The 19,928-nt window shown below is 45.3% G+C and overlaps 1 protein-coding gene across 2 annotated transcripts in view; it reads left to right on the top strand.

Annotated features, from left to right (window-relative positions):
• The first annotated feature begins 799 nt into the window (after nucleotides 1-799).
• Nucleotides 800-19,928, top strand: part of TTC36 (tetratricopeptide repeat domain 36) — a 34,716-nt gene continuing 15,587 nt past the window's right edge. For both annotated transcript variants that reach the window (XM_075838882.1, XM_075838881.1), the window contains exon 1: nucleotides 800-972. In XM_075838882.1, coding sequence (XP_075694997.1) covers nucleotides 861-972 — 112 coding nt within the window. In that variant the 5' untranslated portion in view covers nucleotides 800-860. The remainder of the gene's footprint in view (nucleotides 973-19,928) is intronic.

The following is a 19,928-nucleotide window of genomic DNA, read 5'->3' as shown; positions in this document are numbered from 1 at the left end:
GTAGGTCAGAATATTTAAATTAACACATTAGCAGCATTTCTCCTCTGAACTGCAAAATCATGACAATCACAATTACCTGCACATTTTGCTTTAAAGGACTATTCCTAACTCATACATTTATGACGTATCAACAGGGTATACCATAAATGGATAATGCAGATCCCACCTGTGGAAAATGGGGGCCCCTAAACCCTGTCCTGCCAGGTGCGGCCAAGACCCCTGTTCTCCACATAGATGTGGGTCCCAGAGGTGGGGCCCACACCTATCACACATTTATGGCACATGCTGTGATATGAGTTGGGAATACCCCTTTAAGTGCTCATGCAGTGAGAGATAGCATTTCAGAGAATTCATTGATTTCAGTGAACGACTAAAGTCCTCTTGCGCTGAAAAACATGCCTGTCAGTACAGTACAACATAATTACAATATATGCCGGACTTATATTATCTGAGGACCCTGCTCTATCAGCAACACATGTCCTAAATGGGCTTGTGAAACAGGCTCTCTGAAATGGGCAGCACTTTTAAACATGCTGAAAATGTGTAATTTAGGAAAGAGCAAAAAAACGCAAATTTCTCTTAAAAGCTGTGTGGTGTCTGTTTCCTATTCCATATATGAGAAGAAGTCGTTCCCTTAGTGCAGAACCACACTGCATCTGCTTCCTATAATACGCTAAATCTTTCTTTTTTGTGTTCACTTGTAACAGATGTGAGCAGCATCTGGACAAAAGCCACCTCCACCCCTCTCATTCATTGGGTGCCGTAGTTACTCCCTAAACTTCTGAGAAATAACAGGTCCCATAGGTCATTATTAATTCACTCCTAGGAGCTGACAGTGTTATTCCTACCATAGCTGGACAATGTGCACCCCAAATGATTCAGCCATCCTGCATGCCATATTTAATCCTAGTGCTCCATTTGGTGATATGTGTGGGGATAAAAACAATGACATACAAGAGGACCAAGACCTAGGTGAGTTCTATAATACACAATACTTGTTGCTGGCGAGCAGGGAACATAGAAGTGAAAACTATTCATTGGTTATATGCTGCAATGTCTTATAAATGAATTTATTTTTAGATCGCAGCAGCTGTAGACCACAGGTAGGTCTTACAGAATGTCTTATCACATTTTTCGAGACACCGCTAAACATATTTCTTGTCAATTCTTTTTTCGTCGACATAGCTGTATGAGGACTTGTTTTATGCGGAACAAGTTGTAGTATTTAACCCCTTAATGACCAGCCTATTTTAAACCTTAATGACCAAGCCATTTTTTACGTTTTTCCATCGTCGCATTCCAAGAGCTATAACTTTTTTATTTTTGCGTCGACATAGCTGTACAAGGTCTTGTTTTTTGTGGGACAAGTTGTGTTTTTAATAGCACCATTTTGGGGTACATATTATTTATTGATTAACTATTATTAACTTTTTTTTGGGAGGGGATAGAAAAAAACCTTAAATTTTACCACACTTTTTTGCATCCTAAATCTACACCGTTTACCGTGTGGTATAAATAACACAATAACTTTATTCAGCGGGTTGTTATGATTGCAACAATACCAAATTTGTATAGTTTTTGTATGTTTTACTACTTTTACACAGTAAAAACGCTTTTTTTAAAAAAAAATTATTTGTTTTTGTGTCTCCATATTTGAAGAGCCATAACTTTTTTATTGTTCTGCCGATGCAGTTGTATGAGGGCTTTTTTTTTTGCGGGAAGACTTGTAGTTTTTATTGGTACCATTTTGGAGTAGGTGCGACTTTTTGATCACTTTTTATAACATTTTTCTTAAGTCAGGATTCACAGAAAACAGCAATTTTTCCATAGTTTTTTATTTCATTTTTTACGGCGTTCACCGTGCGGGATAAATAATGTAATAGATTTATAGTCGGGGTCGTTACGGATGCGGCAACACCAAATATGCGTAACTTTTTTACTTTATTTTGTTTTTTCAATAGTAAAGCAGTTTGTAAGGGGAAAAAGTGGGTTTTAAATTTTTTTTTCCACATTTTTTTTTATTAACTTTATTCAACTTTTTTTTTACTTTTTTACTAGTCCCACTAGGGGACTATAATATGTGAGCTTCCGATCGCTATTATAATACACTTAAATACTTTTGCATTTTAGTGAATTACTGACGATCCGGCATGATCTAGCAGGCATTCACTACAGGCAAGCCTGGGGGCCTTTATTAGGCCCCGGCTGCCATCGGAGACACAGACACTCGGTGATCTTATCGCCGGGTGTCGGTGGGATGAGAGGGAGATCCTTCCCTCTCTCCAAAACAACTCAGATTAAACAGGTGAGATCGATACATATATCGAGCTCACACATTCGAGCAGGGACGCCCCCAGCTCTCAGCTACCTCTGGTAGCTGAGAGCAGGGAGATTCAACAGTTCCCTACTCTGTTTATTTATCCTGATGCAGTGCCGTAAAAAGGCTTATGCATCAGAATAAAGCCCGAACATTGCACTCGGCTATCTTCGGTGCTCCCATAGAGAATGAATGGAGTGGCAGTGCGCATGAGCAAACTGTCGCTCAGTTCAAATAAGTGGTTCGGGCAACTTCGGGATACCCGTTCTCGTAAACGGTGGGGGTCTAAAATTTCAGACATCCAACAATCAGCAAGTTACCCCTTACCTGACGGATAGGGGTAACTTGTTGTAACCGGAATACCCCTTTAAATTCTGTGGCAGCTATTGACCACAGCATTTAAGGGTTTAAACGGCCGGAATTGGGGGTTTCTACAACCCTAGCCATTGCAGCGGGAACCCAGCTGTCAGTCACAGTAGGGCTCCAGCGGTGATCCTGCAGGCAAAGCATCTGTGCCTGCACGAACAACATCACGTACATGCTTATCAGAATGTGCGAAGTGTTGCCTTCCCATGAAGTGCATGTTCATGATTCTGCATTAAGGCGTTAAATTGTGTCAGTAGTTATTACACAAGCTGCACAAAAAACTCTTCCTGAAATTGAATTGAAGCACTCAAACAGTCTACAGCATGGGTACTCAAGTACTTTTCGCAAATGTCCACTTACCGGGGTCTGCCATCAGAAGTCAGAGCTGAACACCAGTATTAAAGATGTTGTTTTGCAAACTCTGTCAAACTATTTACATCCGGATTTATTGTTTATTAGTGGGAAAACTGGCATCTCTTCTATTTCATCAGCACTTTGAATTTAGGTACTAAGGGGATGACTGATTTACCCTCAGGGGCAGATTTGGCATTTCTGGGGTTCCAAGCCAAGTTATGTCTGGTGGCCCTAATCAAATACACCATTAGAAAGTGCCCCACACAGTGTCCCCTGTAGAAAATGCTACTCACAGTGCCCCTGTAGATAGTGCCGCGCACACACTGTAGATAGTGCTTTATCCCCCCTTTATATAGTGCCTCACAATCCCCTGAAGATAGTGCCACACAGTCCCCTGTAGATAGTGACACACAGCCACCTGTAGATAGTGTCACTCCCATAGATAGTGCCACCATCAATAAATAGTGTCCCCAAAGAAATAAAAAAACTTGTACTCACCTAGCCCCGTTCCCATGATGAAAGAAGTCTTGGCAGCTCAGAGGTGGGTGATCTGATGACCAAAAGTAATATGCTAATAAAGCATACTAAATAAGAGAGTAATAAAATGTTTATTTTAAATTAGTTTAAATTACTTTTTAAATACTATAATATTAGAAGTACACCAGTAAAATACAGTTTTAAACATTAATTATAGGCATCAATGAAAGAATCCCTCTCTTATACCCCTGTCCCTATCCGCCACACAGACCTCATGTAGATAGTGTCACACACAGCCCCTGTAGATAGCGCCACACACATCCCCCTGTAGACAGCATCACATACAGTCCTACCTATAGATAGCGCCACACAGCCCCCCCTGTAGACAGCACCACACCCTGTGGACAGCGCAAACCCCCTCCCTGTAGATAGCATCACACACACACACACACACACACACACACCCTGTAGATAGTTCCACACAGACCCCCTGTAGACAGCATCAGATATAGCCCTATCTATAGATAGCACCACAAAGCCCCCCTGTAGACAGCACCACACCCTGTGTATAGCGCAACACACCCTCCCCCCCCTTGTAGGTAGCATCACACACAGCCCCCCTGTAGATAGTTCCACACAGACCCCCTGTAGATAGCGCCACACAGCCCTCCCCCTCTTGTAAATAGTACCACACAGCCCCCTTTGTATATACTACCACGCAGAAACCCCCCCCCCCCGTTGTATATAGTCAGTGGCGGATTTAGTGTACCACGGGCCCTGGGCTTTTCTTCTTTGAACTTTTATTAAAACGTTAAAACAAACAATCCCGGTTAATAATTTTCAAATATAAAACCGTAGTATTTGATCCTGCGTGGACCCGCTGTCACTAAACCCATCAGTCCCGCTGACCTGATGGATACAGGTTTTAGTGCTAGATACAGTTGCTCTGTATACAGGATACAAAGCGGCTGTATCTCAAAAAGCAGTTTTTAAAAGGCGTAGCCTTTAACATCTCAAATAAAAAATGATGACACCTCTCTTTGTGTATGGTCCCAATAGAAAGTCTGAGAGTCGACTGCGCTATTGATTCTGCCAAAAAAAAGGAAACCTTATGGAATGGAGAATCAATGGTAATGAAGACAGAAGCTATGGTTTCCATTTGCCTTTCCGTTGATGGGTTCCTCCAACAGAAAGGTCTGATGGAATCTATCACCGGAACCTCGATGCAGATGTGAACACACCCTTACTGTATCAATAATGCAGTCAATTCAGAAGGCAGTGTGCAGAGAACTGCATCACTGATTTCTAGCGTGTCCAGGAGTGTTGCAAGCCCCAAAGCATATGTCCCCCACTCTTACACAAAAAAATGGTCTATATACAGTTATTAAAACATACCATTATACCAGATAAAATATTACCTGCATAATTTACTGAATACAACGCAATATGATAAGATCAATATGACCTATAATAACACATTATAAGGTCCAAATAATACTGCCGTACCATAACCAGATAGTCACTGACTAAAACCCCCATACTGTTACTGAATAAAAACCACCACACCATAACCACATAGTGACTGAATAATACCCCCATACTGTTACTGAACAAAAACCACCACACCATAGCCACATAATGACTGTATAATACCCCCATACTGTTACTGAGTACTAAGATACAAGTGAATGTGGCTGTCGCTAGCCCCAGGGCCCCCACCGGTGCTAGCATCGCCACCTGGCATGAGGGGGCTCGTGAGGTTGGGTGCGGTTTGGGTAGCATTGGGTCCCGGGTGTCCTTACGAACAGCCTTAATGATGATATGCCACAAGGGCTCGCTTTGATATAGTGCCACACAGCCCCCGTCTGTTAAAGTTTAGTGAGCGGGGGACCGTGGAAGGTGCACGGCCGCACAGCCGTGCACCTTATAGGGAACACTGCTCCACAGTCCTGCAGCCTATGAGATGTTGAAACTGGAAACTTATGTAAGCCGGCGTGATGCAGTAACGTGATCGTGCTGGCCTGCACAGGGATCCTGTTCCAGCGTCTTATAGGCTGCAGGCCTAACATCGCCTGCCAGGGCCGCCATCAGGAATTTCTGGGCCCCATACAGCCATGATGTCTGGGCCCCCCCTCCATTACCGTGGGTGGGCAACGGAAAGTGTGGCGCTCACGTTTGTACGTTAATCGCATTAAATGATTTTGGTGCTGATGTCAATTACAGTGAAGGAGACCATGGAGCCGGCAGTGACCGGTTCATGCTCCGGATTTTGATCTATTTAGCTAAAACGTATCCGACTGTATGGCATATAGTGGGATACGTCGCCTGGGGAATGGCCCAGGGGAAACTACTGAAGCCACTGTCCATGAACAGGGCTGGAGCCTTCTACTAGCGCTCTGCCCAGGGACTATGGCGCTGCTCTTGATGTCCATATACATAAAGTGACGTCCGAAGCTGCACAAAGCCTGAGTACACGGCCGGAGCGTCGGCAACATTCTGGCCAGGGATTCCGGCCCTGGAGAATCCCCTGATGTGACTTTACATATATGGACAGTGATGTCAGGAGCTCCCAGAGACAAAGTCCACGGGTAGAGCACTTGTGATGCTGCCTGGGGACTCCGGAATAACAAAGTTTACTACGCCATTTCATCCTTCAAAAAGAAGGTAAACCGACGTCCACCAGCCCGACAGAGGCTAAAAGGACATAATGGAGCCCTGTGAATTATCGTCTACGTTGTTTATACTGTAAGGTAGGAGATTTCCTGACTACACGATAAACTTAGGGCAACAATACGATGTGAAGGGGCCTTAAAGAGGCTCTGTCACCAGATTTTGCAACCCCTATCTGCTATTGCAGCAGATAGGCGCTGCAATGCAGATTACAGTAACGTTTTTATTTTTCAAAAACAAGCATTTTTGGCCAAGTTATGACCATTTTTGTATTTATGCAAATGAGGCTTGCAAAAGTACAACTGGGCGTGTTTACAGTAAAAGTCCAACTGGGCGTCTATTATGTGCGTTACATCTGGGCATTTTTACTTCATTTACTAGCTGGGCGTTGTGAATGGGAGTGTATGATGCTGACGAATCAGCATCATCCACTTCTCTTCGTTAACACCCAGCTTCTGTCAGTTCACAGACACACAGCGTGTCCTCGCTCGTCCGACGCAATGAAGTTCCTGTGGGAGGAAGTGAGTGACGTCACAGCGTGATCTCGCGAGGACACGCTGTGTGTCTGTGCACTGCCAGAAGCTGGGTGGTAATGAATAGAAGTGGATGAGCAAACACGAGTTTTCTTAAAAAACTTCTGAAAATCAGGAGCTGTTTTCCCTTGAATATCTCTGTATTTTCAGACTGTTTTTGCTAATTGTGTGAACATACCCTAAGGCCTTATTCACACGACAGTGTCCCGCCGTTTTTCCCGGCCGGTTTGCATTAGTTTTGCATCCGTTCCGGGCTGGGCATATCTGGACAGTGACATCAGGGGCAACTCCTGAAGGGGAATCCCCATGTGGCCGGTGATTCCACTTCAGGAAAAGCCCCTGTCGTCTGTGTCCATTTATGGACACTGAACGTTACTGGCTTCTCCTGGTGTGGAATCCCCGGTCACAGAGTGTTCGGGGATTCCGCTTCAGGAGTTTCCCCTGATGTCACTGCCCAGATATGGACAGAGACATCAAGCGCTCTGTCCAGGAGCGGAATCCCCGAACACACAGGGATTCCGCTCCTTCAGGGAGCTAAAGTGGGGCTAGCACATAGCAGAGCAGGGACGAAGCTACAACAGTAGCAGCCACAGCAGCTGCTAGCGGAGCCATCGGCCATGGTAGGTGTCGCCACTAGCAGCTGCTATGGCTGCTGTAGCTGTAGCGATGCCTGAAGAAGCGCCAGGGCGGAAAGGAGGCTGATTCGCCGGGCCAGGGCGATTTGGGAAGGGAGCCAGCGCAGCGCCCCCTTCCACCTGCTGTACACCCCAGCCCTGCCACACAGTACCCCTGCACATAGCAGAGCAGGGACGTCGCTACAGCAGTACCCCCACAGTGTTACCTCCAGCATAGAGCGCTTCTTCTGAATGAGATACACTCCTCCTCCTCACATGCACTCTGCGCTGTGAGGAGGAGAGAGCGAGCGACGGTAGACACGGCCATCACTCGGAAAACATTCCGGTGATGGCCGTGTATTACCCGGCCCCATAGACTTCTATGGGAGCCGGGCGGCCGGGCAAACGGCCGAAAATAGGGCATGTCCCATTTTTTGACGGCCGGTTTTCCCGGCCCGTCAAAAAATCGGTCGTGTGAATAGCCCTTTAGGGATCTATTGTTCCTACTGCAGCCGGGTGACGGCTGATTTATGAACGGCCGTCACCCGGCCGGGAAACCCTGTCATGTGAATAAGGGCTAATAGGCATGCAGCTTATTTAACCCCTTCCCTCCTCAGCCATTTTTGGGATTTTAACTTTTGTTTTTTCCTCTCCACCTTCCAAAAGCTATCATTTTTTTTACTTGAGGGCTTGTTTTTTGCGGTACAAGTTGTAGTTTTTCATGGCACCATTTATTGTACCGCATAATGTACTGGGAAGCTGAAAAAAAATTATTTGTGGGGTGAAATGCTGCACGTGCATGAGGTTCTGACAAACCCCATTCACATGAGTTGCGGCTTATTCAGACTAACGTGTTAATCGTCCGTGTGAAGGACGTTTTTTTTAATGGCCGTCACACGGCTGCATGTATTTCTATGGGGCTATTCACATGGTTGTTGTTCTAACGGATCGTGTGAATGGCCTGTAAAAAAATAGGACATGTCCTATTTTTGTGCATTTTCACGGATCCCTCAATAGACTCAAGTCTATGAGGGATGTGTGAAAATGGGTCCCGCACGGCTGCAAATCGGCCACAAAAAACGGCCGTTCTTCACGTCTGATTTCACACACGTTGTTCTGAATATCGCCTTAGGCTTTATTCACACGAACGTGTCCGTTTTGCACGCGCAAAAAACGCTGCATTTTGCCCGAGCAAAAGTTCAGTGTGGGGTCAGCATATGGTGCGTGGCTGCGTGATTTTCGCGCAGCCGGCATCATTATGACACTCTGTTTTGATGTTACAACACAGTAAAGAAGGGGGGGCTTTTATGTTTCCCTTCTCTTCTTTACCTACTGTAGTGCGAATCACGCGCGTCACCCGGAAGTGCTTCCGTGTGCCGTGCACGATTTGCACGCACTTCAAAGGGTGTGTGCTGCGCGAAACACGGGCAAGTATAGGACATGTCGTGAGTTTTACACAGCGCACATACACTGCGTGAAATTCACTGACAGTCTGAACGGCCCCATTCACTAACATAAGTCTGTGCGACGTAATAAGTATCACGGACGTATAACACGTTCGTGTGAATAAGGCCTTATATTGTAATTTGTAGTGAATTTTCAGTGCGCAATCCGCACCAAAAATAGGAGGCAAGTAAGTGGCTTATTCAGATGTCCATGTTCGGTCTGTGATATAAGGACCGTGTATCGGCCATATTTCCCGGACCGACCACAGTTCAGGGAGCCGGGTTTCTAGCATCACAGTTATCTATGATCATAGTCCCTCCCCTCCCGTGGGAATACTGTGCCCGGTCCCGTACTGAAAGCATCATTACAGTATGGGACAGTATTCCCGCGGAGAGGCAGGGACTCCCAGCAACACTGATAACTATGATGCTAGGAGTCCGGCTCCATGAATTGTGGTCAGCCTGTGAGATACAGGCGATACACGCTCCGTATGTCACGGACCGAATGCGGCCGTCTGAATAAGGCCTTAGTCTAGTTACACAGTGCGGTGAAATCCCATTTTTTTGCCACAATTTTTGCAAAAACGTGACTTGACCGCACTGTGAGAATATAGCCTAACAGCACTTTTCATGTTTTGTATCTTTTTTTTATGCAATTTTCGTAATTGCGGCACAAATCACGCGGTTTTGGCGCGATTTTTATATAATCGCGGCAAAACTGCGCCATTTTTGCCGCGATTACGAAAATCGCGGCAAAAAAACGCTAGGAAAATGAAAAAATACCAAAAAACTTTTTAACCAACTTTATACAATCTACAAATGGGGTCAGGGGGATGGGAATCAGGATAGATAGGGGAACATACTCACCAGCCTGCAGGTCCGGTCGGCAGTGTAGAGGAGCTGGGGGGCGGGATCTCCACACGCAGCTTCAGCACATGCTGCATCTTCCCCTCCAGTGAAGCTACAACAGGTATGCAGGGGCTGCCGCGAGTGTTGCTAGGGGAGTGTCGCTAGGGGGGGTGTCGCTAGGGGGGTGTCGCTAGGGGGGATGTCGCTAGGGGGGGTCGCTAGGGGGGTGCCGTGGGCGTTGCGAGGGGGGGCCCGTGAGCGTTGCGAGGGGGGGGTAACAGTCCGAGGGGGGGGGCGACGGCAGCCCGGCGGGCCCCTTTTCTTCATCCATGTGGCCGGGCCCCTGACGGGAGTACCAGTAATACCCCCCTGATGGCGGCCCTGTCGCCTGCAGCCTAGTGAATGGCAGCTCCCTACTCTGCCATATTATTTAATTGTATCTGCTGCGTCCTGAGGACGCCACTGATCTGGACAACTCGCGTCCGCGATGTGGGTTCGAAATGAGGTCTTCCAGTTTAGGACCAATGGTCTACAGAATCACACTCAGCACCAGCGAATCCCTTTTTTGAACTCCACTTGTTCACAAGCCACTTAATTGTGTGAGAGCAATACATCATTGTATGTACCAGAAACAGCACAACTTTTGTATTCTACAATGAGTACATGATTCAAAGCTGGCTGGATATTTGGGTATTAAAAAGAAATAAGAAATTTTTGTTCATTGCTTGTGGTGTCCAAGCAGGGGCGTAACTAGGAAAGACTGGGCCCCATAGCAAACTATTGACTGGCACCCCCCTCCCCTGGGTATCACACAACCCCCCTTGCAGATAGTGCCTCCCTATGGATTCCGCCACACAGCGCCCACTATAGATAGCACCATACATCCCCCCCGTAGATAATGCCATACAGCCCCCCTGTAGATAACGCCATAGAGCCCCACCAGTATATAACGCCATGCAGCCCTTCCCCTGTAGATAATGCCATACAGCCCTCCCCCTGTAGATAACTCCATACAGCCCTCCCCCTGTAGATAACATCATACAGCCCCCCCCTGTAGATAACACCATACACCATACAACCCGAATTAAGTCCATAAATAGTGTGTGTGAACCCAGCCTAATAATTTAGAGCATAGTTCAACATCACAAGTCCTTTTTATGTGAATTCAGGCCTTAACCCATTCTTCATTCCCGATTTACCAATTTCTGCCCCCCTTCCAGACGTCCCTACGCACATGCTACGTATGTCAGCGTTATTTTTAAGTGCCACTGCAGATGTTTCTTCACTAATACATTTAATCCTTCACTATCTCTACATATAATAAAACTGTAAACTTTGTGTATATGTACATTGAAAATATTTTTGGCAAAATGTTTTTATTGGCGGGGATGAAGGATAAGTGATAGAATGCATTAAGATCATTTTTGGAATTTTTGTCTGTTTGTTTGTGCACGCATCACGTAAAAACTACTGACCCAATTCAGATGGATGTTTTAGAAAAACATAGGGGTCAACTTGAGGTAACATTTTGTTTTTATTTTATCGCAATCTGTTCACCCAATCAGAAGAACTCCTTCCCAACTGTAAAGGATCTGCCAGGCACAGCTTCGGGGTTAACTCCCATAGGTAGTCTGCACCTGAATCTACGTCTCTGAGACTGACTCCATCTTCCACCACTCAGGATGGCAGGCTTAGGAGTGGGAGAGCCTATCGCAGCCTGGCCAGACGGAGCTAGCTCCCGCCCTCTGTCTATTTATACCTGCCTTTCCTGTTCCTCCTTTGCTTGTGATTCTTTTCGTGTGGTTTCCTGGCCCAGCTACTATTTGATCCTGCTCCATACTGACCCTGGCTTACTGACTACTCTCCTTCTCTGCGTTTGGTACCTCGTGCTCTCCTGGTTTGACTTGGCTCGTTCACCACTCTGGTTGCTCACAGTGTTTCCGTGGGCAACTGCCCCTTTCCCTTTTCTTTGTATTCCCTTGTATGTTTGTCTCATGCACTTACTGAGCGTAGGGACCGCCGCCCAGTTGTACCCCGTCACCTAGGGCGGGTCGTTGCAAGTAGGCAGGGACAGAGTGGCGGGTAGATTAGGGCTCACTTGTTCGTTTCCCTACCCCCGTCCTTACACCAACATTTGTCGTAGGTATATGTCATGGAAAGCTAGTGCTTCCCGTAAAATCTTGTATACTTAAGACAAATGTATGGCACCAGCTCAGAAGCTGAGTCGGTGCCATCACCCCCGGATATCAGCTGTATCTTACAGCTGACATCCGGCTGAAATGGTGAGGACCGAATTTAGCTTCAATCCCCGCCATTAACCCCTTAAATTCAGTGCACAAAAGCGATCGCTGCATTTAAGGTGTTTGCAGCAATGGCAACCGGAGGCCTAATACTGGCCTCCCGGTCTGCCTAGCACCGAAAACTTTCAACCCCCGTCTGGAGCTGAGCCAGCGTCATCAGCGGTGGATGTCAGCTGTATGTTACAGCTGACATCCACCTGTAATAGCAGGAAACTGAGTTAGCTCCGATCCCTGCCATTAACCACTTAGATGCAGCGATTGAAAGCGATCGCTGCATCTTAGAGGTTGTCAGCAGATCGGCAGACCTGATTGTACAATCAGGGCTGTGGACTGCTACTATGGCAACAGGAGACCTAACAATGGCCTCCTGCTTTGCCATCATGGAAGCCGACTAGGCCCCCACCGGGAGGTGAAGCCTAATCGGCTTGCTGTCAGTGAATGACTGACAGATCTAATACATTTCACTACATTGGTAGTGCAAATATAATATCACTGCCTTAATGAACGATTAAAATTGAATTTTATTGTAGACATTCAAGACTAAAAATCGGCTAAATAGCCCATGAAACTATATGCGTAAGCAGGGGGACTAGTATTGGGAACGCAGAGTGATGCTCTTTTCCTAAGCAGACACCTCCACCTGCATATAGAGTATTTATCCCTTTAAATTATGATATATAACCTGGTCAACCCTGCCACTAAAATTGTGTCCCAACGAGTTTCAACACCCCCAGTTCATGGGGAGCGTCATCAGGGGGCACAGAGTTTATGTATATGAAACACAGAAAGGCCGGTTAGTACATGTTGCGTGCTGTAACATTCACCCGGCTCATGCACGACACTAGTCAGCTGGTCGAACACGAGCCTAGTGAACGCCGACCTGTTATAGTCCAAACCCCTCCCACCACCAGGAAACACGGCGCCCGGCTGACCAATCACAAGCAGGCGCGCCTGGCTGACGTCACCCGCAAATGACGAGCCTCCGGGAGCTACGTGAAGCCCGTAGTGAGAGGAGAAAAAGCGTCCCTAGTAACCAGGGATCTAAAAGCGGCCATACAAATCCCTGGTAGATACAAGTTGGCAATGCATTACTTAAAACCCTAGAAGTGTCGATTGATGCTGGAAGTAATATGAAAAGTAGGGGCCATGATTGCATGAATATTTGGTTTGATAGACAGATTGTATATGAGTGAGAGGTGAACTATATTCATATTTGTGGCAGTCAATGCCCAATGTGATTATATTAGGGAAGGAACTAGGATGTATGAGAATAAACATAGAGGAGATAGGACTATAAGAAACATGTAAGGACAACTGTTCATTGAGGCCCGCAGGTTTCACAGTATGCATACGGAAAATCCATTGGGCCTCTTTTTGCAGTATCCTCTTGTCCAAATCACCCCCCCTGGCCGATGGTCGTATATGCTCAATCCCCTGGAATGAGATCGCATTGATGTTACCAGCATGGCATTCCCATACATACTCATTTCTACAAATGTCCCCTATGTGGTCCCTAATTCTTCTCCTGAATTCCCTAGATGTTTTGCCAATGTACTGCAACCCACAAATACATGAGATAAGGTATATAATTCCTCTTGTTTTGCAATTGATGAATGATCTATTAACAAATGTCCTCCCTGTGGAGTAGCTCGGAAAAGTCTTGTGGCATAGTATGGAATCGCAGGTCTTGCATGCGCCACATCTGAAAGTGCCCTTAATGTCATGTGAGAGCCACGATGTAGACGAGGTAGATTGCAAGTGGCTGTGTACCAAACGATCCCTTAGGTTTCTACCCCTTCTATACATCACCAGTGGTCTTTCACCCACCATGCTTCCAATATCGGGGTCCGTTTTAAGGATACCCCAGTATGCTTGGAGCACCTTAAGCACTTCCTTATTTAACTAATCATAGGTCCCAATGATGCGTATCTGCTCATCTGTAACTCTCTTCTTGGGAACAAGGAGATCACTTCTATTACTGTTTAGAGCGTGTTGGTACGAGGATCTCAAGACTTTACGAGGATACCCTCTCCGGAGGAATCTATTTTGTAGATATGTTGCAGCTATTTTAAAGTCTGTAATGGTAGAGCAATTCCTACGTACCCTTAGGTATTGGCCCTTGGGTATCCCCCTTTTAAGGGGTCCAGGGTGCCAGCTCTCCCACCTAAGAAGACTATTAGTCGCTGTATTTTTTCTAAAGACGCTAGTCTGAATACATCCTTGTTCAGTCTTAGATATATTTATATCGAGGAAGGTCATTTTGTTGTCATGGATCTCAGAAGTGAAAAAGAGTCCCATCTCATTTATATTCAGGATGGCTACAAATTCACTGAACTGTTCCTTAGTACCTGTTCACAGGATGAAGACATCGTCAATGAATCTTAGCCACAAGGGAATCAAAGATGTCCATCTATCCATGTCCTCATTGAACACAACCTTCCTCTCCCACCAGCCCAAGTATAGGTTGGCATAGGAGGGGGCGCATGGACAACCCATCGCCACCCCCCTGAGCTGCTGATAGTATTTAGGGGCAATCAATATCAGGAGAGGAATCCTACCCGTATGAACCAACGGGGTAGAGGTAGAGGAAAGAGTTTCAACAGAGAAGGTTTTTTTTATCCAGGAACCATCCCATTTCAGAGTACCTCCTACGAGACCGGAGAGAAGTATGACCTTGAGTCATAAGGAGGATGATATGCAGATAATTAATCTCTCATCACGAATTTTAACCATAGAAGAGACCAGCATTCTTAAAAAGGGATTGTCCTTTGTGCCCACAAACAGATTCGATTTATTTACATGGGTCAAGGATTTAAGTCTGTTTGTGCGCAAGCTTAAATGGAAAAAATTCTTTAAAACTCATGACAGGAGACAGTGCATGGAACTAGGGATTGTGGAAGATGATTTACCACATTTGAGAATACTTGATCAACTACTGGAAGAGGGTCAAAGAAATACGGGGGATGGACCGTTTACTCATTTGCGGCCCCAATCAATGAAAAATGCTCCCATTAATGACAATACACCGATTGACGTATTCCTAGAAGTAGTAATTGATCAATTGAGGAAAATGGATTCTCTTTATACAACCTATTTTAATACCTAAAGAGGAGATAGCTGCTCTACAAGCACTTGAACAAGATGAGACCATTGTCATTAAGCCCTCTGATAAAGGGGGCAACATTGTGGTTCTGGATCGGAGACAATATAAAACAATATGTCTTCGTATTCTGGGCGATTCAAACTGTTATCGTATCTTACCAAGTGATCCAATGAAGATCTTTGGTAATATTCTTAAGGAATTAATAAATCAAGGTAAATCTCTGAATCTGCTCAGTACGGATGAACAACGGTTCATCCTAGTTGACCATCCACAATATGCTACCTTCTTTAGCTTGCTAAAAGTGCACAAGGGTCTGTCTCCTCTTAAGGGTCGCCCCATTGTCTCAGGGGTCGATAATCTGACCCAAAATGCTGGTCTCTATATTGATCAAATTCTGAAACCACTTGTGCTGACTCTCCCGTCTTACGTCAGGGACACTATGGACGTACTGAGAAGACTTGAGGGCATTAGGTGTGATGCCGGTGTCTACTTGGCCTCACTGGATGTTGAGGCCCTCCACAGCTCTATACCCCATGAATTTGGGTGTTGGGCTGTAGGGGACTTCTTGAATGAAAGGGGACTACATTATCAGGCTCACAATGAGTTTGCGGTCAGCCTACACAAATTTGTCCTTGAACACAACTTCTTCCTATTTGATGGTAAATACTATCAGCAGCTCAGGGGGGTGGCGATGGGTTGTCCATGCGCCCCCTCCTATGCCAACCTATACTTGGGCTGGTGGGAGAGGAAGGTTGTGTTCAATGAGGACATGGATAGATGGACATCTTTGATTCCCTTGTGGCTAAGATTCATTGACAATGTCTTCATCCTGTGGACAGGTACTAAGGAACAGTTCAGTGAATTTGTAGCCATCCTGAATATAAATGAGATGGGACTCTTTTTCACTTCTGAGATCCATGACAACAAAATGACCTTCCTCGATATAAATATATCTAAGACTGAACAAGGATGTATTCAGACTAGCGTCTTTAGAAAAATACAGCGACTAATAGTCTTCTTAGGTGGGAGAGCTGGCACCCTGGACCCCTTAAAAGGGGGATACCCAAGGGCCAATACCTAAGGGTACGTAGGAATTGCTCTACCATTACAGACTTTAAAATAGCTGCAACATATCTACAAAATAGATTCCTCCGGAGAGGGTATCCTCGTAAAGTCGTGAGATCCTCGTACCAACACGTTCTAAACAGTAATAGAAGTGATCTCCTTGTTCCCAAGAAGAGAGTTACAGATGAGCAGATACGCATTATTGAGACCTATGATTCGTCGAATAAGGAAGTGCTTAAGGTGCTCCAAGCATACTGGGGTATCCTTAAAACAGACCCCGATATTGGAAGCATGGTGTAATGACGGGGGGTGGGGAGACAGACAAGTGAGCCCTAATCTACCCGCCACTCAGTCCCTGCCTACTTGCAACGACCCGCCCTAGGCGACGGGGTACAACTGGGCGACGGGCCCTACGCTCAATAAGTGCACGACAGACAAACAGACAAGGGTACACAGAGCTATGGGGAGAAAGGGGCAGTTGCCCATGCAACAAGAGAAGTAACAAGCCGAGTCAAACCAGGAGTGTACGAGGTACCAAACGCAGAGCAGGAGAGTAGTCAGCAAGCCGGGGTCAAAATGAAGCAAGGATAATAGTACAATTAGCTGCAGCAGGGCCAGGAAACCAAACGAAAAGAATCACAAGCAAAGGAGGAACAGGAAAGGCAGGTATAAATAGACAGAGGGCGGGAGCTAGCTCCGTCTGGCCAGGCTGTGATAGGTTCTCCCACTCCTAAGCCTGCCACCCTGAGTGGTGGAAGATGGAGTCAGTCTCACAGACATAGAAGCAGGTGCAGACTGATTATCTATGGGCGTTAACACCGAAGCTGTGCCTGGCAGATCCTTTACACATGGTGGGTGAAAGACCACTGGTGATGTATAGAAGGGGTAGAAACCTTAGGGATCGTTTGGTACACAGCCACTTGCAATCTACCTCGTCTACATCATGGCTCTCACATGACATTAAGGGCACTTTCAGATGTGGCGCATGCCAGTCCTGCGATTCCATACTATGCCGCATGACTATTCAGAGCTACTCCACAGGGAGGACATTTGTTAATAGATCATTCATCAATTGCAAAACAAGAGGAATTGTATACCTTATCTCATGTATTTGTGGGTTGCAGTACATTGGCAAAACATCTAGGGAATTCAGGAGAAGAATTAGGGACCACATAGGGGACATTCGTAGAAATGAGGACACCCCAGTGGCAAGACATGTATGGGAATGCCATGCTGGTAACATCAATGCGATCTCATTCCAGGGGATTGAGCATATACGACCATCGGCCAGGGGGGGTGATTTGTACAAGAGGATACTGCAAAAAGAGGCCCAATGGATTTTCCGTATGCATACTGTGAAACCTCAATGAACATTTGTCCTTTACGTGTTTCCTATAGTCCTATCTCCTCTATGTTTATTCTCATACATCCTAGTTCCTTCCCTAATATAATTACATTGGGCATTGACTGCCACCATTATGAATATAGTTCACCTCTCACTCATATACAATCTGTCTATCAAACCAAATATTCATGCAATCATGGCCCCTACTTTTCATATTACTTCCAGCATCAATCGACACTTCTAGCGTTTTAAGTAATGCATTGCCAACTTGTATCTACCAGGGATTTGTATGGCCGCTTTTAGATCCCTGGTTACTAGGGACGCTTTTTCTCCTCTCACTAAGGGCTTCACGTAGCTCCCAGAGGCTCGTCATTTGCAGGTGACGTCAGCCAGGCACGCCTGCTTGTGATTAGTCAGCCGGGCGCCATGTTTCCTGGTGGTGGGAGGGGTTTGGACTATAACAGGTCGGCGTTCACTCGGCTCATGTTCGACCAGCTGACTGGTGTCGTGCACGAATAGGGTGAATGTTACAGCACGTAACATGTGCTAACCGGCCTCTCTGTGTTTCATATACATAAACACTGTGACCCCTGATGACGCATCCCATGAACTGGGGGTGTTGAAACGCGTTGGGACACAAGTTTAATGGCAGGGTTGACCAGGTTATATATCATAATTTAAAGGGATAAAACTCTATATGCAGGTGGAGGTGTCTGCTTAGGAAAAGAGCATCACTCTGCGTTCCCTATACTGGTCCCCCTGCTTACGCCTTATATAGTTTCATGGGCTATTTAGCCGATTTTTAGTCTTGAATGTCTACAATAAAATTCCATTTTAATCGTTTATTAAGGCAGTGATATTATATTTGCAATACAAGTGAACGTATATCTAGCAATATCAGCACAACGGTGGGTGTGCAGTGTTAATTCTACATTGGTAGTGCAATGTATTAGAAAAAAAAATCTGACAGTTTGACCTTCAAGTCCCCTAGTGGGACTAAAGAAAAGTGTAAAAAAAGTGTAAAAAAAAAGTGTGAAAAAAAGTTGAAAAAATATAATCACAGTTTCAAGTAATGAATTAAAACACAATCACCATTTTCCCCTTATCAAGTCCTTGATTATTGAAAAAAATGAAATAAACCATACATATATGGTATCCCTGCATCCGTAATGACCTGTAAAAGTATTATGTTATTTATACCACGCGGTGAACGGCGTACAAAATTTTGTTTACAAACAATGCCAGTATTTCAGTTTTTTGGTCACTGCCCTATAAAAATGTAAATAAAAAGTTATCAAAAAGTCGCAAGTATCCAAAAATAGTATTTATAAAAACTATAGCTCGTCCTGCAAAAAACCAAAGCCCTCATACAGTACCGTCGACGAAAAAATTAAAACGTTATGGTTCTCAAAACATGGCAACAGAAAAAATACATTCTTTATACAAAAGTAATTTTATTGTGCAAAAAGTTGTAAAACATACAAAAGAGCTATAAATTAGGTATCGCCGGAATCTGACTGTCCCGCAGAATAAAGTTAAAGAGGCTCTGTCACCAGATTTTGCAACCCCTATCTGCTATTGCAGCAGATAGGCGCTGCAATGTAGATTACAGTAACGTTTTTATTTTTAAAAAACAAGCATTTTTGGCCAAGTTATGACCATTTTTGTAGTTATGCAAATGAGGCTTGCAAAAGTACAACTGGGCGTGTTGAAAAGTAAAAGTACAACTGGGCGTGTATTATGTGCGTACATCGGGGCGTGTTTACTACTTTTACTAGCTGGGCTTTCTGACGAGAAGTATCATCCACTTCTCTTCAGAACGCCCAGCTTCTGGCAGTGCAGACACAGCCGTGTTCTCGAGAGATCACGCTGTGTCGTCACTCACAGGTCCTGCATCGTGTCAGACGAGTGAGGACACATCGGCACCAGAGGCTACAGATGATTCTGCAGCAGCATCGGCGTTTGCAGGTAAGTCGATGTAGCTACTTACCTACAAATGCTGATGCTGCTGCAGAATCAACTGTAGCCTCTGGTGCCGACACGATGCAGGACCTGTGAGTGACGTCACAGATCTGCACTGTCAGAAGCTGGGCGTTGTGAAGAGAAGTGGATGATACTTCTCATCAGAACGCCCAGCTAGTAAAAGTAGTAAACACGCCCAGATGTAACACACATAATACACGCCCAGTTGTACTTTTACTTTTCAACACGCCCAGTTGTACTTTTGCAAGCCTCATTTGCATAAATGCGAAAATGGTCATAACTTGGCCAAAAATGCTCGTTTTTTAAAAATAAAAACGTTACTGTAATCTACATTGCAGCGCCGATCTGCAATAGCAGATAGGAGTTGCAAAATCTGGTGACAGAGCCTCTTTAACATTTAGCTTATAAAAAATGGGAACTCAGCACTCCAAGGTATTATGCAATAAGTTATATTTTATTTCACATATAGCGAAAAGTAGTAATCCAAAATTAGGTATAATGTTTCGG

The sequence above is a fragment of the Rhinoderma darwinii genome, chromosome 10, assembly GCF_050947455.1.
Source record: "Rhinoderma darwinii isolate aRhiDar2 chromosome 10, aRhiDar2.hap1, whole genome shotgun sequence".
In the NCBI taxonomy this organism is placed as follows: Eukaryota; Metazoa; Chordata; class Amphibia; order Anura; family Rhinodermatidae; genus Rhinoderma; species Rhinoderma darwinii.
Note: the sequence above shows the minus strand (reverse complement) of the source record. Positions and strands in the feature narration are given on the sequence as shown.